This window comes from Ochotona curzoniae, unplaced genomic scaffold (genome assembly GCF_017591425.1).
Source record: "Ochotona curzoniae isolate NIBS_2020 unplaced genomic scaffold, NIBS_Ocur_1.0 contig_1, whole genome shotgun sequence".
Taxonomy (NCBI): Eukaryota; Metazoa; Chordata; class Mammalia; order Lagomorpha; family Ochotonidae; genus Ochotona; species Ochotona curzoniae.
This window is the reverse complement of record NW_024464918.1, coordinates 1,747,700-1,771,712: the sequence shown is the minus strand read 5'-3', so window position 1 is coordinate 1,771,712 and position 24,013 is coordinate 1,747,700. Positions and strand designations below refer to the sequence as shown.

Here is a 24,013-nt window from a genome sequence, read left to right as displayed (position 1 = left end):
GGGATCCCATATGGGCGCCGGTTCTAATCCCGGCAGCCCCGCTTCCCTTCCAGCTCCCTGCCTGTGGCCCGGGAAAGCAGTCGAGGACGGCCCAAAGCTTTGGGACCCTGCACCCGCGTGGGAGACCCGGAGGAGGCTCCTGGCTTCGGATCGGCATAGTATCGGCCCGTTGCGCTCACTTGGGGAGTGAATCATCGGACGGAAGATCTTCCTCTCTGTCTCTCCTCTCTGTATATCCGCCTTTCCAATGAAAAAATAATAAAAATAAATCTTTTAAAAAAAAATAGCATGTGAAAGCACAGGTATAATAATGTACTGAGAAAAGGAAAGTTATCGTAAATACAGATGGGTGATTGATGAGTTTTGTGCAGCAGTTCAGTTGCTATTTGGGATGCTTGCATTTCCATATTAGAGATCCTGGGTTTGGGTGCCACCTCTGCTTCTGATCCAGCTCCCTGCAGACGTGCTCATGGGGAGGTAGCAGGTGAAAGCTCAGTTGGCTGGTTCCCTGACACCTACTTGGGAGACTCAAGAGTTCTTGGCTTCTAGCTTCCATCTGATACACCTAGCAGCTAGCAAAATTGATCAGTGGGGCCCGGTGCAATGGCGCAGTGGTTAAGGTCCTCGCCTTGTGCGCCCGGGATCCCATATGGGCGCCGGTTCTGATCCCGGCGGCTCCGCTTCCTGTCCAGCTCCCTGCTTGTGGCCTGGGAGAGCAGTCAAGGACAGCCCAAAGCTTTGGGACCCTGCGCCCGTGTGGGAGACCTGGAGGAGGCTCCAGGCTCCTGGCTTCGGAGCGGCATAGCATCAGCCGTTGCGGCTCACTTGGGGAGTGAATCATCAGATGGAAGATCTTCCTCTCTGTCTCTCCTCTCTCTGTATATCCGCCTTTCCAATAAAAATAAATCTTTTTTTAAAAAAAAAATTGATCAGTAAATGGAAGATTCTGTGTGACTGAGTCTCTGCCTTTTAAATAGAGATCAGGGGACTTAGATTTCTGGTCCTCGGGCTTCCCCGTCTCCTGAGATCTTTGAGGAACTTCTTGGTGATGGACAAAGGGTCTTTTTGAACGCAGGTGAAAAGCAAGATTGCTTTAAAAGCAAAGTGAATCATTTTGAGAGGATGGAGCTTGGGAGAGGTCAAGGGTTTTTTTGGTTTTTTTGTTTGTTTGTTTCAACTGAAGTAGAAACAGTATGCAGGAGGAAGGCGTCTGCAAGGCAATGTGCATACACTGCTTGATGAGTAGAGTAGTTGAATGTAAAGGCATTGAAGAGGTGTCAGAGCAGTAGCATCATCTTAATTGTATCGGTTGTGTCATATTTTATTTCTTTTTGCTTTTTGTTAGGAAACACTGCACTAACTTATGCCTGTGCTGGAGGATTTGTTGATATTGTGAAAGTGCTACTTAATGAAGGTGCAAATATAGAAGATCATAATGAAAATGGACATACCCCCTTAATGGAAGCAGCCAGTGCAGGTCATGTGGAAGTTGCAAGAGTTCTTCTAGACCATGGTGCAGGCATCAACACTCACTCTAATGAATTCAAAGAAAGTGCTCTTACACTTGCATGCTATAAAGGTACTCATATATTTAAATATTTATTTTTCACAATAATTTTGAATTTTTGAGGATTGAGTATTTTGCTTAAATTAATATTTGTCTTACCTGTACTGTGAGAATTTTCTAGTTTAGAAGAGGTTTATTAAAAAGTCAATTTTGGCCTATATTTCCTATGATGTACTATCCTAGTGTATCCTTTTTTTTATTATTTTAATTCAAATTTATTCAGTTGCTTATGAAATTAGCACAGATTTAGAGGATTTCCATTATTTAATAACTTCTGTTCTGTATTATTTTTCAGACCTTTATTCAAAAAATAATATACACATACTAATAATACTAATACACACTTGATATAGAAAACCTGAAAAATACAGACTAGCACAAAGAATCTTTAAATGATATGTAATACCATCTAAAGCATGTGAATAGTATTTTAATGTATGTACTTTCCATATGTTAAATATATATAAACAGATACACATATAAGCATAGACTCATTTTAAATAAAAGACTCTAACACTCTAAAAACAAAACAAACACACCCAAACATTCTCTAGTAAAATAAACATGCTTTGCTTATCTTATTTAGTGATGTATTGTGAGCATTTTCCACATTTCAATAAATATTCTTGCCATACAACTTTCAGTGATCACATAGATTTTGACTATTTCAGTTAGGATAACATTTGGTTGAATATATCAAAAAACTAGTAATGATTTAAAAAGGAAAATCTAAGGGTAAGCCATTGCCATCAAAATTTCAGAATTCTATTTTTTTCTCCTTCACCATCCTGGTGTATGGTTTTTGTCTACAGGGTTACCTGTGAACCAGAGTGTTACCTAGGGCCACAGTAATCCATATTCTAGGAAAGAGTAGGAGGGTGAGGGCAAAGTAGGGAGTACCTTCCGATTTTAATAAACTGTTTAGGGAGTCCAGTAGTTCCATCTTAAATTTCCCACGTACATTTCATTGGCCACACATTTTGCTACAAGGGAGTGTGGGAAATGTGTCTTTTAGTTAGGCATGTAACCACCCAGATAAAACTGAAGTTCTGTTAGAGAAGAATAAGAGAATGGATATTGGGTAGGGTGCTAGCAGTCTCTGCCAGATGCAACAAATGGATGCACCGTAATTGCCTATTGTTGGACACTTGAATTGTTCCCAGTTTTTCACTATTATTAAAAACACTGTGATAACATCCTTTTGCAGACATTTTTGCCTAATCTCTGATTATTTCCTTAGGATAAATTCCTGGAAGTGGAATTGCTGGGTCAAAGGGTATGGACATTTTTAAGGCTTTTGATACATATTGCCAAATTGCCTTCTAGAAAGGTTGAGCCAATTTACACTCCCACCAGCAGTGTTTGATAGTGCCCCTTACCCCCCCTACACCCTCACCTACACTGGGTATTACCATTCTTTTTAATAATTTACCATTTTGATAGTTAAGAAAATGGTGTCATTTTATTTTGTATTTCTTTAATAGGGAGGTTTAATGTCTTTTTTTTTCATCAGTTTAATATTTATTTGCATTCCTTTTTTGAACTATCATTTCATATCCTTCACCCATTTTTCTACTGAAATGTTTCTTTCTTATTCATATTTGCTATTAAGGCTTTGATATATTAAATATATTAAGAGGAATAGTTTTTTTGTGCTTATTCAGTGCCATAGTGAATTTATGGTTATTTTAAAGCTGTTTTCTTGGAATATATGACCCAAAGATACTTTACTTGGCTTTCTGTTTGCTATCAGTGTTTTGATTTGATAGTTTATACAGCTTAAATCAAAAGAAAAGCAGCATAATTGCTTTATCTAACTTGAAATACATGCTTTGGACTACTTTTCTGTAAAGCTTAGACAGTAAGACCTTGATGTGAGCTGCTCATTGTCTTAGATTGGCTTTGTAGAAACTCATTGATTTATTGGATGCAAAATAAGTTCACATAAGTTTTTGTATAGACTTCTGAAAGAAAAAGATTCCCCATTTTAATACTTAAGCATTAAGTTGGTAGTCAATCCTTTAAAAAACATTTTTCTTTTAAAGGCCATTTGGATATGGTTCGCTTTCTTCTTGAAGCTGGTGCAGATCAAGAACACAAAACAGATGAGATGCACACTGCCTTAATGGAGGCTTGCATGGTAATTTTAAATTGCATTCACTTGAGATTTTATGGGAAAAAAGGGCATATATGCTAGACATGTGAGAATTATTTGTTGTTTGGTTTGAATGACTTTTTAAATTAGATCTTAGTTAATGCTTGAGTATCTGCTTTTGGAAGAGGACAGGAACAAGCAATCTTGAAGTAATATATTTGCTTTGATATTGTTGATAAGACTTGAATCTTGAGAGAGTGGACATATTTCTATTGTTTTATAAGTTTACATTGGAATCTTATACAAATAGATCTCAAAATATATTGAGTCATACTCTGTGAGTACATATAAAGCATGTAATTAGCTTTTTGAGAATAATTTGGGATTACATTTTAATGCATATCATTTGTGTCACTGAATGGTCACTTTTAACGCTGTCAATCCATAAGCCATTTTTGTTCTTCCTTTGGAAGCACATGAATATTATGCATTTAATGTGTAACTGTGAAAGGTACATCTAAAGAAATTCCAATTGTTCTGAGAAGGTTTTAAAACACAGTTATTTAATCATGAAACAATTGCCTTAGCAGTGTAAATGTTTTTGAAATTTGAATAAGTAAGCTCATTATTATCTATGTTACTTTCTATTTTATTGGGTACTCAAAACGTAATGGTTTAATATAGCAACCAGTTGTTATCAATATTCTGTGGATTGATGAGGTTGTGATTTTGCTGGTCTTTCTCAATGGTTAGTTTCTCATGCATTTGCCATCAAATTTCTAAGATGACTTAATTCATATGTCTGACACCTTGGATATCACTAGAAGACTGAGACCTCATACTGTAAATGTCGCTCCATCTGACTTCCTTAGGTTTCCTTTAAGTTAGCTGAATCCTAAATATTAACATTCCAGGAGAGAACTGGAACAGCGTCATTTCTGCCAAATTCTATATATTGAAACAGTGATGGAGAATCCCAGATTCCAGGCGGGGGATCAGATTCCTGATCTGAAGCCAGGAGCTTTTTCCAGGTCTCCCACAGGGGTTCAGGGACTCAAGGCTTTGGGTTATCCTCGACTGCTTTCCCAGGCCACAGGCAGGGAGCTGGATGGGAAATGTGGCAGCTGAGATATGAACCAGTAGCTATGTGAGATCCCAGCACCAACACTTTCAAGGGTAGGATTAGCTAATTGAGCCATCGAGAGAACCCAATGTGGTTTTTATTTATTTATTTTTTAATGCTTCTTCTAAATAACTGATTGTAGTGTAAAATAGAACCATGTTTTATTTAGTTAGTTAGTTAGTTATTGTTAGAACCATGGTTTTGTTTGTTTGTTTGTTTGTTTGTTTTATTACTTACATTGTATTATGTGACACAGTTTCATAGCCTCTGGGCAGGACTTTAGCTGCTAGGCTACTGCACTGGCCCCTGATCACAATATTTTGATTTCTAATTTTCTTTTTGGATTAAATTTTTTTTCTCTGAATCAGTTTTGCTAGTTTATGATTTTCTATGATTTTTTTTTTCATCTTGGTTAGCTGATTTCGGCATAAGATATAATCTTATTTCTTTGTTAATAATATTTTGTTTCTAATATTAGAAATTTGAGTCTTTTTTTGGTCTATTAATTTTGCCAACTTTGATCTTTTTGAAGAAATTGACTTTTTGTTTTAAAAATTTGTTAAATTTCAATTTGTTTCTTCCTTCTCTTCCTTTGCCAGTTTTTGAGATAGGCTATTAAATTACTGATATGAGACATTCACTCTTTTTCTAATGGTGTGGATTTAATGCTGTATTTTACCTTAGCAGTGCTTTAGCTATACTATACAAATTTTGACATTTTGTATTTAAAGATTTATTTTATTTGAAAGGCAGAGTTAGAGAGAGGAAAGACCAAGAATCTTCCATCCACTTGATTCACTCTCCATATGGTTGCAATGGTCAGAACTGGGCTAGGTCAAAGCTAGGAGCCAGGAGCTTCTTCCAGGTTTCCCCTGTGGTGCAGGAGCCCAAGGAGTCAGCTTGTGTTCTGCTGCTTTGCAGGCACATTAGCAGGAGCTTGATTTGAACCAGGATCCACATGGGATGCCAGTGTTGTAGACAGAGCTGGGCCGATGAGGAACCATAAGCTTGCTACAGGTCTTCCACGTGGGTACTGGGGCCTAAAGACTTGAGCCTTTCGCTGCTGCTCTTCAGGCCACAATCAGGGAGTTGGATAGGAAGTGGAGCAGCCAGCACTAGAACTGGTGCCCACAGGGATACTAACACTGCAAGGCAGAGGACTAGCCTGTTGCATTACCATGCTGGCTCCATGACTTAGGTTCTTTTAAATTTGGGGGGTTTGTTTGTGGGGAGGAGTAGATAAATATTCTATGGGTACTTGAAAACAATGCCTATTCTGTTGTTGAGTGCATTGTTTTTAATTAGACTGTTAAAAAAAATAATTAGACTCTGTTGGTTGCCATAGTGTTTATTCATCCTTACTGATATTTTGCTTAGTTTTTAATGGTTGAAAGAGAAGTATTGCAATCTCCAGTTGTAATTACAGATTTGTACATTTCTTCAGTTGCTTCACATGTTGAAGTTCTGTTTGGTGTATCTACCTTTTTAGAAGTACTGTGTATTTTGGTAAATTGGCCTTTTTTTTAATGCGAAGACTTCTGTCCTGGCAGTTTTCTCTGCTCTGAAGTCTTCGCTTGTAGCTGCTCCTTTTTAAAAATAAGTTTTGCTGAATACATGTGTTTATCCTTTCAGTGTGCCTGCATCATCATATTGCAGTGTCAGTTTCTTAAAGCTAGCATTATACTGGAGTTGTTATAGTGGAGTTTAAAACCCACTCCAGACTTTTGACATTTTGACATTTTGTTTCTAAGCATTTATTTATTTAAGAGGAAGGATTACAGAGAGGGAGAGAGATCTTCCATCCACTGATTCACTCTCCAAGTAGCTGAAACTGCTGGGGCTGGACCAGGCTGAAGCCAGGAACCCTGAGCTGCTTCTGGTCTCCCACATGGGTGCAGGGTCCCAAAAATCTTGTGCTGCTTTCTTTGGTGCATTAGGGAGCTGGATTAGGGGTGGAACAACCAAGATTCTAACTGGTGCCTTTATGGGATGCCAGTGCTGCAGATGGTGGCTTAACATGCTATGTCACAGCGTTGGCGCCACACGTTTTACGTTTAAAGTAGTTGTTAGGGTCTTTTAAAGTTCTTATTCAATATCCAGATGTATTTTTTTTCTTTGTTTTCTCTATTTCTTCCTTTTATTTAATGTGTTATTAATAGTTACCTTGATGCCATTTTCTACCAGCTCATGCATATTTGATTTACTTCTAGGATTGCTTGTATTATTTTTGTCTTAATTATATGTTTGTATTTCCTGCCTTTTAATATGCTTGCTATAGACTTACATTACTTGAAAGGCAGAGTGATACGGATTGATTGTCCAGATCGATGTCCAGGTTTGCTTCCCAAATGCATGCAATAGCTAGACCTAGGTCATTTGAAACCAGGAGCTAGGAATTCTGTCTGGGTCTCTTAGGTAGCATTGCAAGAACTGAGGTAGTTGGGTCAGTGTGTGCTGCCTCCCAGGGTGCACATTGGCAAGGAAACAAAGAATTTAGATGGGAATCATGGAGTAGCTGAAACTCCAGCTGGCACTCTTGGTATGGGATGTGGCTGTCCCAAGCAGTGGCTTAACCTGCATATTACAACACTCACTCTGATCTTTTAATTGGCTTATTTAGTCCATTTACATTTAAGATAATTACTGATATGATGTTTTAAAATTCAGATTTTACATAACATTTTTCCCTTTTTTTCATTTTTTATTTTATTTATTATATCATTATTAGTTACTTTGAGGTCCTCCTCTGCTAATGTCTATATATGATTCACTTGTACTATTGCTTTGATTATTTTATATTTTGATTTTTTAAGCCATTATTTCCTCTTTAATGAGCATAATTTTTTTTTTATTATTGTAAACCATACATTATAGTTGTAACCTTTTAGAAGCAGTGGATTATACTGTCTTCCTTGTAAAACTCTTGTATTTTGCTCTGGCAAGCAATTCTCAGGAGGTTGCACTGATCCTGATGAGGCTTGATTTCAGCTTTGTGCCTATTCCTATGGTGTGTTCCTTAGACCTTGGGGATGGCCTTCTACCCTCTCAGCTGAAAGCCTAGGTAACCAAGGTCTATCCGTTTTGGCTGTGCCTGAATTCCCAAGATCTCCAGCTTTTTAGTGGCTAATCTCTGATAGGCATCCTTGGAATACTAAATTCAGGAGCTCTCTAAGTATTTGAAAATAATTACTGAAGGTTCCTTCTCTGTGGTTTCTTTTGCTCTGGGAACCTGCCCACAGCCCCCAGGCCCCAAGTATCTTGGCTACCTCATATTCTGATCTTTTTCTATCCTTTTATCCCAGCAAATGTTCATTATATGTAGGCTCTATTTCCCATGACCACAGTTTGGAAGATACCCACAGGAAGTAAGTTGGAATGAATATAGGCTTCATTTCTTGTGCTCCTTCTTTTTCAGTGATTATAGCCCAAGCTCGTTTGGTGTCCAGTACCCCATGTGTATTATCAAAAGGCTATGTGGTTCCAAAAACTTTTGAATCAAAATAAGCTTACATTTTAATACCATTTTTCATGATTTTTTTTTGACATATCCTCCTCTCGTGTATTTCTAGTTTGTGGTAGGAGAGTAAATGTAATTCCTGCTACCTCTCCATAGGTAAGAACAGCCATACATTTTTAAAATACTATTTTCTTTTAAAAAGATTTTCTTTTATTTATTTGAAAGGCAGAGTTACAGAGAGGTGACTTTATTTTTACATCTCTGTAATAGCCTTTCCTCATTGCAGCACACTGTTGTTATGGAAAATATAAAATAGTTTGTATTCTCAGGGGTTTATCTTGGTGACAAAATTTCAAGTGGTATTGACAAAATTTTTTTTTTCTGTCAGACATTTCTTTCTAAAATAGATCTATTACATTCTCTTTACTGGAATATGCCACCTGAGTTTGAGTGTGATTGAGTATTTGACCTGGCAGTAGTATCAACTAATTAGAGGTATCATATAGATTTAATGCTTTCTTCAAACTATACGTAAATTAAGAATTAGAATTGGAAGTCTCCAAGATTGATTCTTGAAAGATTTTGGAATTGCTCAAAAGTAAATTAAAGTGATATAATTTAAAGTGTTCATAGATTTTTGATAAGGCTTAGATGAGCATAATAAATATTCCATATAAGCTCAGTCTTACCTGTTTTCTTTCTTCATTTGTGTTTTAAATTTCTTCTTCCACTTGAAACAAAGCATGTCTCCTTTTTGATTTACTTCTAAAAATCTGCAGGATGGACATGTTGAAGTGGCACGTTTGCTTTTGGATAGTGGTGCTCAAGTGAACATGCCTGCAGATTCGTTTGAGTCTCCATTGACCTTAGCTGCCTGTGGAGGACATGTTGAATTGGCAGCTCTGCTTATTGAGAGGGGAGCAAATCTTGAAGAAGTCAATGATGAAGGTTACACTCCCTTGATGGAAGCTGCTCGAGAAGGACATGAAGAGATGGTGGCGTTGCTCTTAGCACAAGGTAAAGCAGTTTTATTGTTTGGGGGGATAAAAACAGTTTCCGTCAAATTTATTTTTTGGTAGTATCTAGCTTATTAGAGCTAGAGTTGTTTTTGGCATTGATGACAAAACCAATTCTGAATACCCTGGAAAGAGCCACAGAAACAGAAAAGATAGAAATAATACAAGTCAGGGCACTAGTATCTTTAGAAGTCTCTTGTGGTTATTTTTATTTATTTCTGTTCTTTTTTAAGGAGCAAATATTAATGCCCAGACAGAAGAAACTCAAGAAACTGCTCTTACCTTGGCTTGCTGTGGAGGGTTTTCTGAAGTTGCAGACTTCCTGATTAAGGCAGGGGCTGATATAGAACTTGGCTGCTCCACACCTCTCATGGAAGCTTCTCAGGAGGGACACCTGGAGTTGGTTAAATATTTGCTGACTGCTGGTATGTGGCTTTAAAATACCTTATAGGACAAAAAGACAATACACATAATACTTAACTTATTTATGGAATGTAAAAAAGGTGAACTCATGGAAGTAGAGATTGGAATGGTGCGTGCCAGGGTCTCAGGGCAAAACAAGAGTGTAGGGGGTAGATGTGTGGAAGGCGAGGTGCTGGTAAGAGAATAGTTTTTCAATTAGGAGAAAAAAATATGAGAGATCTGGTGCATAGCATGGTAACTATAGGTAACATTAAATGTGTATTTCAGAGTTGCTAAAACGGATGCTATGTTCTACTTTAGAATGTCTCTGTTCAACTCCTGGTACCACTTTCAGGTTCAGCTTCCTGGTGGTGCACACTGTTGGAGGTTGTGGATGATGATTTGAATCCTTGGGCCCTACCATCCATGTAGGAGAGCCAGGTCGAATTCTGGGCTGTCAAGTTTTAGCATGGCTGAGCCCTAGCCATGAGTATCTGGGGGAGTGAATTGGTAGATGGAAGATGAATATTAGAACTGTTTAGATGAGATGAAATTTGTTACCTTTGTATAATTTTTTTTAATTTTTAAGAAAAACTTTACCTATTTACTTATTTCAAAAGGCAGCATAGAGAAGAAAGGGAAAGCCTGGCATTGGGGAGTAAAGTAGGAGAGGGAGGGGTACAGCTTGCACTCATTCACTCCCCAGATAGCCTCTATAGCCAAGGCTGGGCCAGGCCAAAGCCAGGAGCCAAGAACTCCATCTGTTTCCCACATAAATGGGCAGGGATCCCCAGCTATTTGGGCCTTCCCAGGCACATTAGCATGATGTTGTATCAGAAGTGAAGTGGCCAAGGCTCAAACATCCAATATGGATGCTGGCATTGCAGGCTGCTGCACCACTGTGTTGGCCCCAGTTGGAAAACATCTGCTTATTCCTCTGTGTTTCAGACAGTGAAAAAAAAAAATAGTAATAATGATAAGGAAGTGAAGTGAGACGTATGATAATTATGTTGATTAGGCTGATTTAATCGATGTGCGGTAGATACTTATTTTGTGATATCACACTGTATTCCTTAGACATGTGAGAAGTCTTTATACAGCTTACGAAATACAAAAAGATAAAGCAGGATGTACTTCTTGCAAGGATTTAGCCACTGAACTATTGTGCCAGGCCCTGTAGTGTTTTAACATCGTTTTAACATTTAGCTTTTTCACCTTTACAGAAGTTAGAAGATAGCTGTATAATTTAGCTATTCCTAAATCTCTAAAAATCATCCTTGTATTTTTAATACTTGTTCATTTCAATTGAAAGAATTACAGAGCAAGAGGGAGAGGCACAGTTAACTTACATCTACTAGTTTGCTCTCCAAATGCTTCAGTTGTCAGGGCCAGACTGATGTTATGAGCTAGGAATTCCCATCACATAGCTATTTGGGTGACAGGAACTTAAGTACTAGCGCCATCATCTGCTACCTCCCAGTCACTACAGCAGGAACCTAGAGAGGAAGAGTAGATGGGATCCAGGTACTTAGACACGGGACACCAGTGTCCTAAACAAGCCCTGCTGTACCATCATGCCTGTCTGTCCTTTCAAAAAAGTTAATTTTAAGAAAGATTTTTTTTAAAAAAAAAAAGAAAGATTTTAAGAATTTTTTTAGTATTGCTAATGTTTTCTTAGTGACTATAAATTTCTCATTCAGTTGTCTCCATTAATGGTGTTACTTCAGGGAGAGAGAAAGTAGTTTTTTTGATTAATCTTTGTTATTAAGAAGGGAAATGGGGGACCTGGCACAGTAGCCTAGTGTCTAAAGTCCTCACTTTGCATGCATCAGGATCCCATATGAGCGCAGTCCTGCAGCCCTGCTTTCCATCCAGCTCCCTGCTTGTGGCCTGGGAAAGCAGCTGGGAACAGCCCAAAGCCTTGGGATGCTGCACCTGTGTGGGAGACCTGGAGGAAGTTCCTGGCTCCTGGCTTTGGATCGGCTCAGCACCAGTCATTGCTGTCACTTAGGGAGTGAATTATATGATGGAAAATCTTCCTCTCTGTCTCTTCTCTGCTCTATATATCTCTGACTTTGCAATAAAAATAAATAAATTTTTTAAAAGAAACATATTTAAGCAAAACTTAGAATACTTAAAATGCAGTATCATATTTTCACATTTAGATTTCTTCAGTTTTTACCAGATTGTAAAATTGAAGTAATATAGTTTAACAGTTCACAAAATAAATGTATGATTTTTTTTTTTTGCTAGGTGCTAATGTGCATGCTACAACAGCAACAGGAGACACAGCCTTAACCTATGCTTGTGAAAATGGACATACAGATGTTGCAGATGTTTTACTTCAAGCAGGGGCTGATTTAGTAAGATACTTTAAATATTTTTGTATAAATGTTAATATATTCATCACTGACAATACATCAGTGGACGTCATTAGCTTGCATATTTTATATAAAATAACTTTAGAAAGCTTGGCTCTTTGTCTCAGTTGCATATTGTTAAACATATTTGAAAATACTTAGTGTTTATATTTATGATTTATGCACAACATTCCATCTAGTTGCACTTAACTGTTAAATTTTTAACTTGTTTTTCATTCTTTGCCATTGTAAGCACTGTTGGATTTAATAACTTTGTGTCTGTTTTTTTTTTAATTATTTCACATTGATTTAAAATTTTAAAAATATATTTCCTATTTCGTGCTTTTGCTGTCTATTGAAAGATGTTTCCATTTTATAACTTCAAGTTGTATTATAGGTTAGAAGAAAGAAAAATCCTTTATGAAAAGCAGGGCAGCATCAGAGTAATGCAAACAGATCAATCTTTTGTCTGATAGAAAATTACCAATGATTTTTATTAGCCTTTCCTTTCAAGGCAATACTTCTTTCTTGTCCTCCAATCTTTGCTGCCATTTCTTAGTGCCTGTTTTGAGCTGTAGTATTTTCTCCACTGGTTTTCAGATAGTAGACTATCCATCCCCGCTGCGTGGAGTGGGGATAGATTTTACTCCTGGTATTGTAAATTGTGTTGTTGAGGTTTAGATTGCTGATTCTTAAAATGTGCTTTTCTGTGTGATTGTAAATGAAATTAAAAAGCTTCTGTTTGCATTTCTTTAAAATATTCTGTACCAGAATGAGATAGGATATTATTATTATTTATTTATTTATTTATTTATTTATTTATTATTATTTAGAAGCATTTTATGTCACAATTTGGTTTTGTTATTTCCTGGGTTGAAACTGAGAAGTTTTAGGACCTTTTTTCTGAGAGTATGGTAGACATAATTTAAAAATTGATTTAAAAAGAACATTAAGATTTTTCTTAGTTACTGCTTTTTAAAAATCGGTAGCCAAAACTCATGATAGATTTCAGCATTTTCAAGCAGGTCTTCAAAATTTTTGCATGTTCTCATTTCATATTTAAAACATTCATTTGAAACTTCATTTTATCTAGTTTAAAATGTTTTAAAATTTAAAATATCTGTTTCTACTTAGCACATTGAATAAATTTTATATATTAGAGAATAATGGGAAATAGGTTTTAATGTGGTTCATAATATTATCTAACTTCTAAAAATAGTAAGTTTGAATAATAAAATTGTATTAATTAAAACTTTTGGACTAGTTTAGTATTCTTAATAAGGACACTATAAATGTTATTTTTGAAAATTAAAAAAAAAATTAAATGAAATATAAACTTGCCCATTAATTCCAGAGTTATTTGAAAGGTCTTCCTCATCAACATGCTGGATCATTTTAACTATTGTCTCAATATATAGCTTTAAACAAATGAGTTAATCCATGTCTTCCTGTTATGTGCACTTACTGTTATTACAACAATGGGAATCACTGTATATTGAAATAAAAGTTATTCCTTTTCATATATTTTTCTGCCTAGCCTTTGTTTACCAGGCCCAGGATATTTTGTTTTGTTTTTTAAAGAGTTTAGTGTAATTATAGGTATAATATGGCATAAGCCAGTTGCAATAAAGTTCTTATTAAAGACATTTCTACATTTGTAATGCATATTAAGATTTTATTTTACTAATTTTTTTTTTTTTTGCTTTTTTTGAGTTAGAGAAATCTTTGATCTGCTAGTTCACTTCCAAAATGGCAACAGTGGCTAAAACTGGGCCAAGCTAAAGCTAGGAGCCTTGACCTGCATGTGGTTCTCCCATGTTGGGTGGCAGGGTCCAAATAATTGGACTATGTTCTGCTGCTGTCTGAGGCACAATAGCAGAGAGCTGGATCAAAAGTGGAGGAGCTGGAAGTTAAATTGATGCTCACATGGGAGGCTGGCATTGCATGCGGCAGTTTAATTTGCTGAACTGCTGGGCTGGCCCCAGTACATGCAGTATAAAGGAAATATTTCTTTAGAAGGTCTTTGGAAACTACTTACTCATACTTCTCTGAGAAGAATTTTCTCAGTGTCCTTATAAAATTATTACTGAACTACTTGAGCAGAAATAGCAAATAAACGCCACTTTAAAATTGAAATTGATCCACTCCCTTAGTATTTTTCAGTCACTCCTCTGGTGTCCTGTGTTACTCTAATGATTACTGATCAGTTACTAATCTTTAGAATTTTAGTGCTACATACTTGTAATTTTTATAGTTTACTTCAGTCAAAGCAATTGTAGCTTGAGTTATTTACCACAGTCATTTCATTAGTTCCTTTATTATTAAAAGTTAATGTTCTAGGTAGAGAACTTGATTTGATATGCTAACTGTTCAACAGTATAATTCGGGTTATAAAGCACTGTTCTGCTTTGTTTTTCTGCTTTGTTCTTTTACTTGCTTTTAATTTTGACCTACTTTGATGTTCTTATTTTCCTATTCCACATCCAACAATTTTGTTTTCCACTAAATACAGCTTGTTGATGAAATATGACTCATCCTGGCAGGGTTTCAAAAGCCCTAATGATAGCATGAATAGTCATTTTTGTTTAGATGGCAGCATTATGTTGACTAACATGTTAGAGGTGATTTCAGTATTAAAACTTTGATATATTTGTTAAGATAGAAGAAGTATTTGTCATCTGTAGAATTTGCTTCACATGTATTTGTCAATAAAGCTGAAGTTGGAGTGGAAGAAAAAGCAATATTAAAATCAGGTAAATAAATATTCCTTCCTTGCTTACAGTTCCTTGGCCTGTCTTTCATTTCTAAATGAATATTACAGTAGTTTTGATCAGTAGATTCTGAACTCAGAATATTTCCCTAATAAACAGCTAAAATAGATATAAGACAAGGTAAATGCATTCCAGTTATGTATTCACATAAAGAGGTTTTGTGTTCTAGTTTACCATTTTATAGCTCTGCATTACTATGTAAAAACAAATCTACTAAAAGGAGGAAATGCTTGTCAAAAGGTAATTCTATATCTGATAGCAAACTTAATGAATAACAAAAAGTACACTTTAGAAAGCACTGCCACTGAAAATTAGAAAAGGGACCTAATTTTTCACGTGGCTATCAAATCACTGATTTGTAAGCAAAACTTGCCTCACTATTTTGATCTGTAAAATTAAATGTTATTTTCTGAACTATTTTATCAAGGTCATGTAAATATTATTAATTTAAGATTTGGAAGGGAAACAGCATGGAGTAGCAATAAGTGCCTTTTTTGGTTCTGGAATGTTTTAGAAAAAAAAATTATTTATCTGAAAGACAGAGTTACAGAGAAGTAGAGAGATTTTCCATCTGCTGATTTACTTTCCAAATGGCTACAATGACTAGGAATGAGCTAGGCCAAAAGAAGGAGCCAGAAGCTTCATCCAGGTCTCCCAGATGGATGCACAGTCCAAGGTCTTGGGGCCATCTTGGCAGTTTTCCCAGACACACTATCAGCAGACAGAAGGTCAACCAGCACCCATATTTGCAAGTGCAGGATGTGCCCCAGCACCCATATGTGCAAGTGGTGTCTTTTTCTGCTGTGTTTGGGCACCACCCTTCAAAAACTGGATTCTAATTTTGGCTCTGCTGGGTGTTCCTGAGAATATTCTTTAAATTCTTTAGTCTTATTTTTCTTTCCCCTTCTTTTTCCTTTGTTAATAAGGACTTTGGAACATTTTCTTTAATGACATAGTTAGATCCAAGTCTGTAATTTCTGTGAGAACAGGTTAATCCAACTACCTGTTTGGGATTATTAAGTGTATGAGATGATTTTGAGTGCTTTGTTAGCTAAGAGATGAGTAAAGTGCCATGATATCTCAAGGAAAATTAATCTTTAAGATATAAATTAATATAATGAAGCTAAGTATTAACATCAATTTTCCCCTTCAAATCTTTGTACTTAGCTATATGATGAATTCCCCAAATACCTTATTTTAGGGATTATTATAATGAACTGTTAACAGATTCAGGATTCAGGATTTTAAGTTTAATTGAAATGTGGTGGGGCAGAAAGAAAAAGAGTGCATGTAATAATTAGATCTTACAACTACTGGTTTACTCTCCATATACTCATAAACATGATTAGATTGCTTCTCCTTTCATTTCTGGAATTATTTGATTTTTATTTTCTAATCTGTAAATATAGTCTCTTAGTTTACTTTATCACTGTTCCCAAAGGACCGGCAAAATTGAAAACAGAAATAACATTAGTGTTATTATCATTTATCATTATATTATTATAGGAGTGATTGATGGGAAGAATGATAGCCCTGGCACTTTCCACCCAGGGAAGCAGTGTTCACAAAACAACTTGGATTCATACTTAATAAAAAACACATCTTTAAGTCAATGAATATACTTCAGTATTTGTACTGAGTTCTGTTGCAGTCTCCTCTGACATCCCATAGCGATTGGTTCCAACCATTGACACAAGACAGTCAGTGTAGCAATAACCCGTCATAGACAATCATGGTTGAAATGCAAGCTGGCCAATATTTGCAACAGATACCGCTGGCATTAGAATGGTTAAGCCTGACAGGTTGGAAGACTGACTCTGCAGGGGGAAACAGACCTGGTCACTGCAAGGCAGGACTGGGACAAACACAAACCCCAGAAGAGCAAGCATTCAGCCAGTGGAAGCCCAAGTTTCACACCACCAGTTGTTTACCTTTACATATATATATAATATTTCCACATTACATTTAAGTAGATTCATTGCTTACCTTCATAATCTTTCATTTATAGCTTCTTAATTCCTGAGTTTCTTCATTTGACTCATCTTTTGGCTGACTAATGTTGGTATTTTGAGTTTTCTATTCTCAAAAAAATTTATAGGTATTTGCATTTTTGAAAATACTAGATGTTTTGTTTATTAGTAAATAATCCTGTATAAAATTATTGTATCACTTGTTTTCTCAATTCTAAATCCCCAATATATGCAAAGCAACAAAAAATCCTTTCATTATACTTAAATATCTGTGATTTTTCAGAATATGGTTAGTTTTTCCAGGAAAAGAGTGAACGTTTTCTCTGAAGATTTTAAGTCATCAGTTTATTTAAAAAGAGAGAGAGAGAGAGAGACATTTATTTTCATTGTATTTGAAAGGCAGAGAATGAGAGACCGCAGAAATCTTCCTTCTCTGGGTTCACTCACCAGATGCCTGTGTCATCCTGGACTAAATCCAGGAGCCCAGAACTCAATGTGGATCCCTGTCTTACTCGGAAGACCTGGATGGAGTTTAGATTCCTGGCTTCAGCCAGGTCAGAGCCTTGGCCATTATGGCTATTTGGGGAGTGAAATGAGCAGGTGGAACATCTCTGTTTCTTTGCCTCTTAAATAGAAAAATCTTTTGTAAAAATGTAAGCAATAAGTTTTAATCTTATAGAGCTAGTTTTCTGTTTCCAGTTAACACACCATTTTCTAATCCATGGAACATTTATAAAAATTATACATATTTTATGCCACCAAAAAGAAAACCTAAGAAATCCTGAAACCCCTATTCATTTGAGCTACATTCTCTGATCTGTTGCTTTAAAATTACAAGTCAATTGTAGCATATTCTTTTAATCTGACACATTTAGAAACTTAATAAAAATAATTTGTGGGATTAATGGTAATCCCAGTTTAAAAAAGAAACAAAATGGACACCGAATTATTATAAAAATGCTACACATAATACTTGTCGGGGAGATTATAACTAAAGAGGTTCTTAAGTGGAAAAATTTATAATTTTACACATTAAAAAGAAAAAAGTGAAGCTGTTAATAACAGCACAGCAAAGGAAAGTTATACAGATAAAAGGATAAGTTAATTCAATAGAAATTAGCAGAAAAAGGAGGGGTTGAAAAATAAGAATTGGGGCTGGCACTGTAGTGTAGCTGCTAAAACTGCTATCTATGGCACCATCAGTTCGAGTCCTAGCTGCTCCGCTTCTGATCCACCTCCCTGCTAATGCACCTGGGAAGGCACTGGAAGATGGCCTGAGTGCTTGGGCCCCTGCACCCTTGTGGGAGACCTGGAAGAAGCTTCTGGCTCCCGGCTTCAGATCAGCCAAGCACCAGTCATTGTGACTAGTTGGAGAGTGAACCAGTTCATGGAAAATCTCTCTGTCTCTGTCTTTCTCTCTAAATCTGCCTTTCAAATAAATCTTAAAAAGAAATTAAGGGTTAACAGTAACAAGCTGACTTTTAGGGACAGGCATTGTGAGGTAATGAGTTAGGTTACCACTTGGGAAACCTGTGTCCCTTGTTTGAGCACGTGTTCGAATCTCAGGCACTCTGGGCTTCTGCTAGCACAGCTGGGAAACAACAGATGGTGGCCGGCATATGTGAGTCCCCAGAATCCTCATGAGTGATTTAGATGGATTTCTAGGCCTTCTGGCTATTGATGGCTTTTGGGAGCTCAAACCAGCTAATAAAACATTGGTTTCTTCCTCTCTTGTCATTCTGTCTTCCAAATAAATAAGCTTTAAAAATGATGTTATTAGAGAAAAGGACACAAACAATCTGTACATTAAAGCTTTAATGTAGAAGAAATCTTTAAAGTTCAAAATCATGTCCACTCAATAAATTTGAAAACTCGAGTGAATTCTTTTTTTTCTATAAATATATAAATTACCAAGTTTATAATAAGAATCTCAACAAAGCATTAACTATACTACAAATCAGATTCATAGTTTAAAATTACTCATCATTAAAGGTAAGGAGTACAGATAAAAATATAGATGAATTTTCACCAAATATATAAGAAATGGTTAATTTTTGTATTCCCCAAAACACAGAAAAAACATTCAACTGCCCATTTTCTCAGTTTATAGCCCTGGACAGTTACTTGATGTGTTTTCAAAGGAAAATATTGGTTCACATCCTGAAATTGTGTTGGTCTTGATATTATGCAAATTGAACAAATACTGTATGAAAAACCCCAATACTTCTAAGTAATATACACAAAAGAAGGCTTTAATCATCAGATATTTTGGGAAAGTTATTTGTGGTGGGATATACATTTTTATTTTTAGGACTTAAAATATGAAGTTGTGGCATTGTCTTTACCATTTTCCCAAACATTACTCGAAACTAAAGGAATGAATAGGCAAGAAAATAGTAAGTGACCTTCACTCCTTTATTTCAGGAATTTTGCTGGTATGTTGAATTTTGAAACTTGGTGAGAAACTTGACACTGTGTTCTTTAACAGTTATGATAGTATTTCAAACAATTAAAAGTTGCTTTAAAAAGTTAGCTCTAAGGCAGAGCCTTCAAAACCTTTTGTGTTTGCCATAGTTCATAGGCCCTGGTCCTAGTGATAGGTGTTAATGCCAGGTTGAAGAGAAAGAAAAAAATAAAAGGTGGCATCCATATTTCCTAAATCATGTTCTAATAATTTATTATCATTTACACATAATGTTTAACTCGAGTTCAGCTACTATTGATTTCTTGTTTAACTTTTCTTTCTTTTGTTTACTAGTAGAAAGTAAAAACTTCAAACCTCAGTACTGTACTGTGAGGGAAGATTTGAGAGATGAATTATGCTTAGGTTCCTGCTTGGTAAACAATATTCAGTCACTTTCTTGTTTTAGGAATTAAGTGTTAAATGAGTGCAAAAATGGATATGATTGCCTTCTAGAACTTACTGTTACAGTGGAAAAAATACATTAAGTAAATACATAAAGTCATGATTGCAACATATAAAAGAGATATTCCTGGAACTTCGATTCAGTAAGACTGATCTAATCATTTGACTTTAGAACTATAGTTAAAAACAGTTTAGTAGGGATGCGTTACACAGGGGGGAAAAAAAAGCCAGCATAAAGTGGGGCAGCAGGTAGCAGATGGGTTGAGAATAACAAGTTGCTAAAAGGGTAGTTTAGTTCCAGGCAATGGTTGATTATGATAGTTTGGAAATAAAGTTGGGTGAAAAAACAGAACAAAGAATTTTTTTAGGTCTTTCTGACTAAGGTCTCAGTGTATATCCCACTTTGAAATAAATTGCCAGAAGGTTAGATTTGTCTCAATTTAAATGTAAGCTCAAAATCTGTTCCAACACATCTATTTTTATATATTATTTACTGTTATTCATTCTGCTGCAACTTAGAGTTAATAGATTTTTGTCTAATGTAACAATTAGAAGTAAAAATATGACCTAATTTTTGTAAACAGTTGAACACTGTGCTATCAAGATTTAAAATAAGAATACTGCTTTTAGGGAGAGTTCCTGTCACTGTGCTGCAGTTTAAAGTCCCCATTAGATTAGTATTCTGTTTTTATTATAATTTTTCCTGAATTACAGATAAGAAATAGTTATGAAAATATACTAAATTGTATTTGTTGACAACGCACCTGTTTATTTTAAGAAACATGTAAGTTTCTCTTGAATAACATTTTGTGATTTAGACCACAGAATTTAAAGGGAAAGTCCTTTGTTAAGTCCAGGTTTATCCTCAGCTGGAAGTCCCAGGAATAGCCAGAAAACAATAATTCTGATCCTAGCCAGTGCAGACTAGTGGCTGTAATGGACCAGAATGACCAGCAAGAGAGAACAACTGTTTTTAAATTGACTGTGGAAATCAAAGGGGTTTTTTTTTTTACTTAATTAAAAGAATAGAACGAATTAAAGCCTTATGTAACCACTATTCATCAAATTTTCTTGATAACAAGACAGAAATTCATGTTGGTTTACATAGTGAAAGAAAAACTAGATGAGAGAACTTTTCATAGCAGTGAAATATCAGCTAGATTTTAACATCTATTATGAATGCAACAAGAGTTCACAATTGTCCCAGCTGACAGTTCTACTCATTTCAGTGTTTTTTTGATATGAGTCTTGATAAGAGACTGTTTCATCATCCATTCCTCTTGCTGGCAAACCTCAAGAAAAAATAAAAACTTCTGCTGTTGTAAGACTGCATTTTACCGTTGAATATGCCAATTGATACATATTTTTCTTTAACACCTAAAATACCATAGTGTTTTCAATTTTCAATCTGTTGGCAGAGCTTTTTTTGGCTTCTGATACTGGATCTCAAGTCTAATCATCAGGATTAAGTTTCCTTTTTTTTTTTTTTTGTAGTTCTGAAAAATAGGGAAATATCTTTTTAGCCTTCAAGTTGGAAATACACAATCTTCTACTTCTGTTGAGAAGTAGACAAAACATTAGTGTATTATCTTAACTAGTTATTGTTTGGTGTGCAAACCAGAACCTGTTCATAAAAGGCATACCATGTCCTGTGACTGAAATGTATCCCGGATTGGAAGAGTTAAGATAGGTAGCAGAAGTGGTTAAAAGTTTGTTGCTTTTCCTATCAAAAGTGCTATTTCCATTGTCTCTTATGGATGTTTTTTCTGTTTCCTTAACAGGAGCATGAATCTGAAGGTGGACGGACCCCTTTGATGAAAGCTGCACGAGCTGGTCATTTGTGTACTGTGCAGTTTCTAATTAGCAAAGGTAAATAAAATACAGTTCATCATTTCTCAGAGGCTATGATTTCTAGAAAAAAAAAAAAGAAAAATCCTAAACAGTTGTATTTTGTTTTAATGCTCCTTTATGTAAAACTATTCTACTCCAATGTTTTGTTGGTTTAGTCAATTAATCATAGAATCTGTGAGGTAAGGAAATTTTATTAAGTTTTTCAGTTTTAAGTTTCTGTCAACAAAATAGCAGGTGATTGCACCCTAAAATTGGGAATGAAATATAAAATGTCTAGCTGGGCCTAAGTAAATGTTCAACAATTAACGATATGTTTCTTTGGGATGTGGAGGTGAGAAGCACAGAGAAAGTCTGCTATGGTGATACTTATGGTACAGCTGAGTGCTCTGTCTATTTTTATATTCCTCTAAAAAACAAGTAATAAAAAATATGTATTTAGCAGATAAATTCAGTTGATATATGAAGAATTAGTTGAGTCTGTTTACTATAGAAAAGGGAAATAAAACTATGATGCAGCATGGGTGGTGGCTTTATCTGTTATGACACAGTGCCAGCCCCCTTTTTAAACTCTCCACTGCCTCTTTACTACAGAGGACACCTAATCTAAACATACCCAACTGCAGACCTGCTAAGAATACAATCAGGCTTGTCTGGAATATAAACACATTGGTTATAATCTTTCTAAATTTATGGTAATTGCTAAATAATACCACCATCTTTTATTACTGTTAACAATTTAAAAAATAATCTCATGTTGCTTGTATAACAATGTTCTTTGCTGTGTCCTGTACTTCACAAAATGTACCCTTTGGAAGTTAGGATTAGGTACATCTGAGTGTTTTCTGAAAGTTAAATAATTTAAATAATTTAAAGAGTTATTTTGCCTATTGCCTTATTTTTCCATTACACAAATCAATCTGAAATTAGTGAAGATGAAGGAATGAGTATTCATATAATGTTAATTATCTAGATGAAAATTTTAAAATTATAGCAGGTAGCAGTACTGAAAATCAATTCCTCTTCCATGGGTCAGAAATCATTTATCAAAACAGAAAGAACAGATTGTACATTAATTGTTTTCCAGATAATATTGTGCAAAGCTATTGAACAACTTGCTAAATAGCCTCTCAGATTATTTAATTGGATAATCCTCTGTCTTCTGTGCATATTCATGTCCCTCTGTCTTTTAAAATACATAACGTATAAAGAATTATGTATCTCTTAAATACTGGTTTTGAAGACATATTGTCTCTATTTTCAGATATGGGTATATGGCACTTTTTTAAGTCAAAAATTCCTTTGAAGCATTTTAAAAGTTACCTACCATTGTGTTATTTGATACTTATGTTAACCTGGATATGTTTTACTTAGTCTTCTACATTTTTCCATTTTAAAAGTGATAGTGAATGGATGAACTACAACTGCCTGCAACAATATGGATGAATCTCACAAATATAATATTGAGTGAAGGAAGCCAATACAAAAAAGTACATTGTATGATTTCATTCATATAAAATTCAAACATTAAAACCAATTTGAATGCCAGGGTAATAGTTCCTCTGGGGGGTGGTAGTAACTGAAAGGGGGCACCAGATGGAACTTTTGGGATGTGGATGCTATTCATGCCTTAATCTGGGTGCTAGTTTCACAGGTGTGTTTACTTTATGAAAAATTTTTGAATTATAACCTTATGATTCATGTACTCTCATAATCTGTTATACTTCTAGTACATCTTTAAAATGATAGTGGGAACTGGCTTGATTTCACCTTTTGCTTAAGATTGTTGTTTATTTTTTCTTTAAAGGTGCCAATGTGAATCGGGCTACAACCAATAATGATCATACCGTCGTGTCGTTGGCATGTGCAGGAGGCCACCTGGCAGTCGTTGAGCTGCTGTTGGCGCATGGGGCTGACCCTACTCATCGACTCAAGGTATTCTACTGTAAAATAAGTAATATATGTTATTATGGAAACATATGGTGCTTACAACTCAAATGTTTGATTTATGGAAGCTGCTAAGAAACTAAATTTGTATATAAATTAAGTTATAAGAAGAAATTATAAAGAGTTAATTATGGTGTCAAACTTTCCTCAGGATGGCTCTACAATGCTCATTGAAGCAGCAAAGGGTGGTCACACCAATGTTGTTTCTTACCTGTTGGATTATCCAAATAATGTTTTGTCAGTTCCTACTCCAGATGTGTCTCAGCTTACCTCACCTTCTCAAGATCAATCTCAGGTAAAGTAAAATAGAGCTTATTTATTAAGATTTATTCAGGATTTATTCATTGAGTGTTTATTGTCTCAATTACTCAGAATAGGGTTTTCAGACACCATTTAATGTGAAACTAAAGTATAAGTAATCCAAGTCATTATCTTACTACAAGTAGGTTTGTACAAGTAGGTTCTTCTTTTTTTTTAATTAGATTTTTTAATGTCATCTTGAGCCAAGAGAATTTTCCCCTCAATATCTCCCAGGAGAGTTTTAAGTATCTTTGCTTCATGATGCTGACTTCTGTCCAACCAAGAAAGTAC

At 35.4% G+C, this 24,013-nt stretch overlaps 1 protein-coding gene across 11 annotated transcripts in view; it reads left to right on the top strand.

Moving 5' to 3' along the window:
* Positions 1–24,013, top strand: part of LOC121151269 (ankyrin repeat and KH domain-containing protein 1) — a 108,066-nt gene that overhangs the window by 36,828 nt on the left and 47,225 nt on the right. For all 11 annotated transcript variants that reach the window (XM_040973269.1, XM_040972682.1, XM_040972741.1 and 8 more), the window contains exons 6-13: positions 1,346–1,579; positions 3,613–3,707; positions 9,022–9,259; positions 9,492–9,683; positions 11,914–12,023; positions 21,409–21,496; positions 23,283–23,410; positions 23,574–23,717. In XM_040973269.1, coding sequence (XP_040829203.1) covers positions 1,346–1,579; positions 3,613–3,707; positions 9,022–9,259; positions 9,492–9,683; positions 11,914–12,023; positions 21,409–21,496; positions 23,283–23,410; positions 23,574–23,717 — 1,229 coding nt within the window. The remainder of the gene's footprint in view (positions 1–1,345; positions 1,580–3,612; positions 3,708–9,021; positions 9,260–9,491; positions 9,684–11,913; positions 12,024–21,408; positions 21,497–23,282; positions 23,411–23,573; positions 23,718–24,013) is intronic.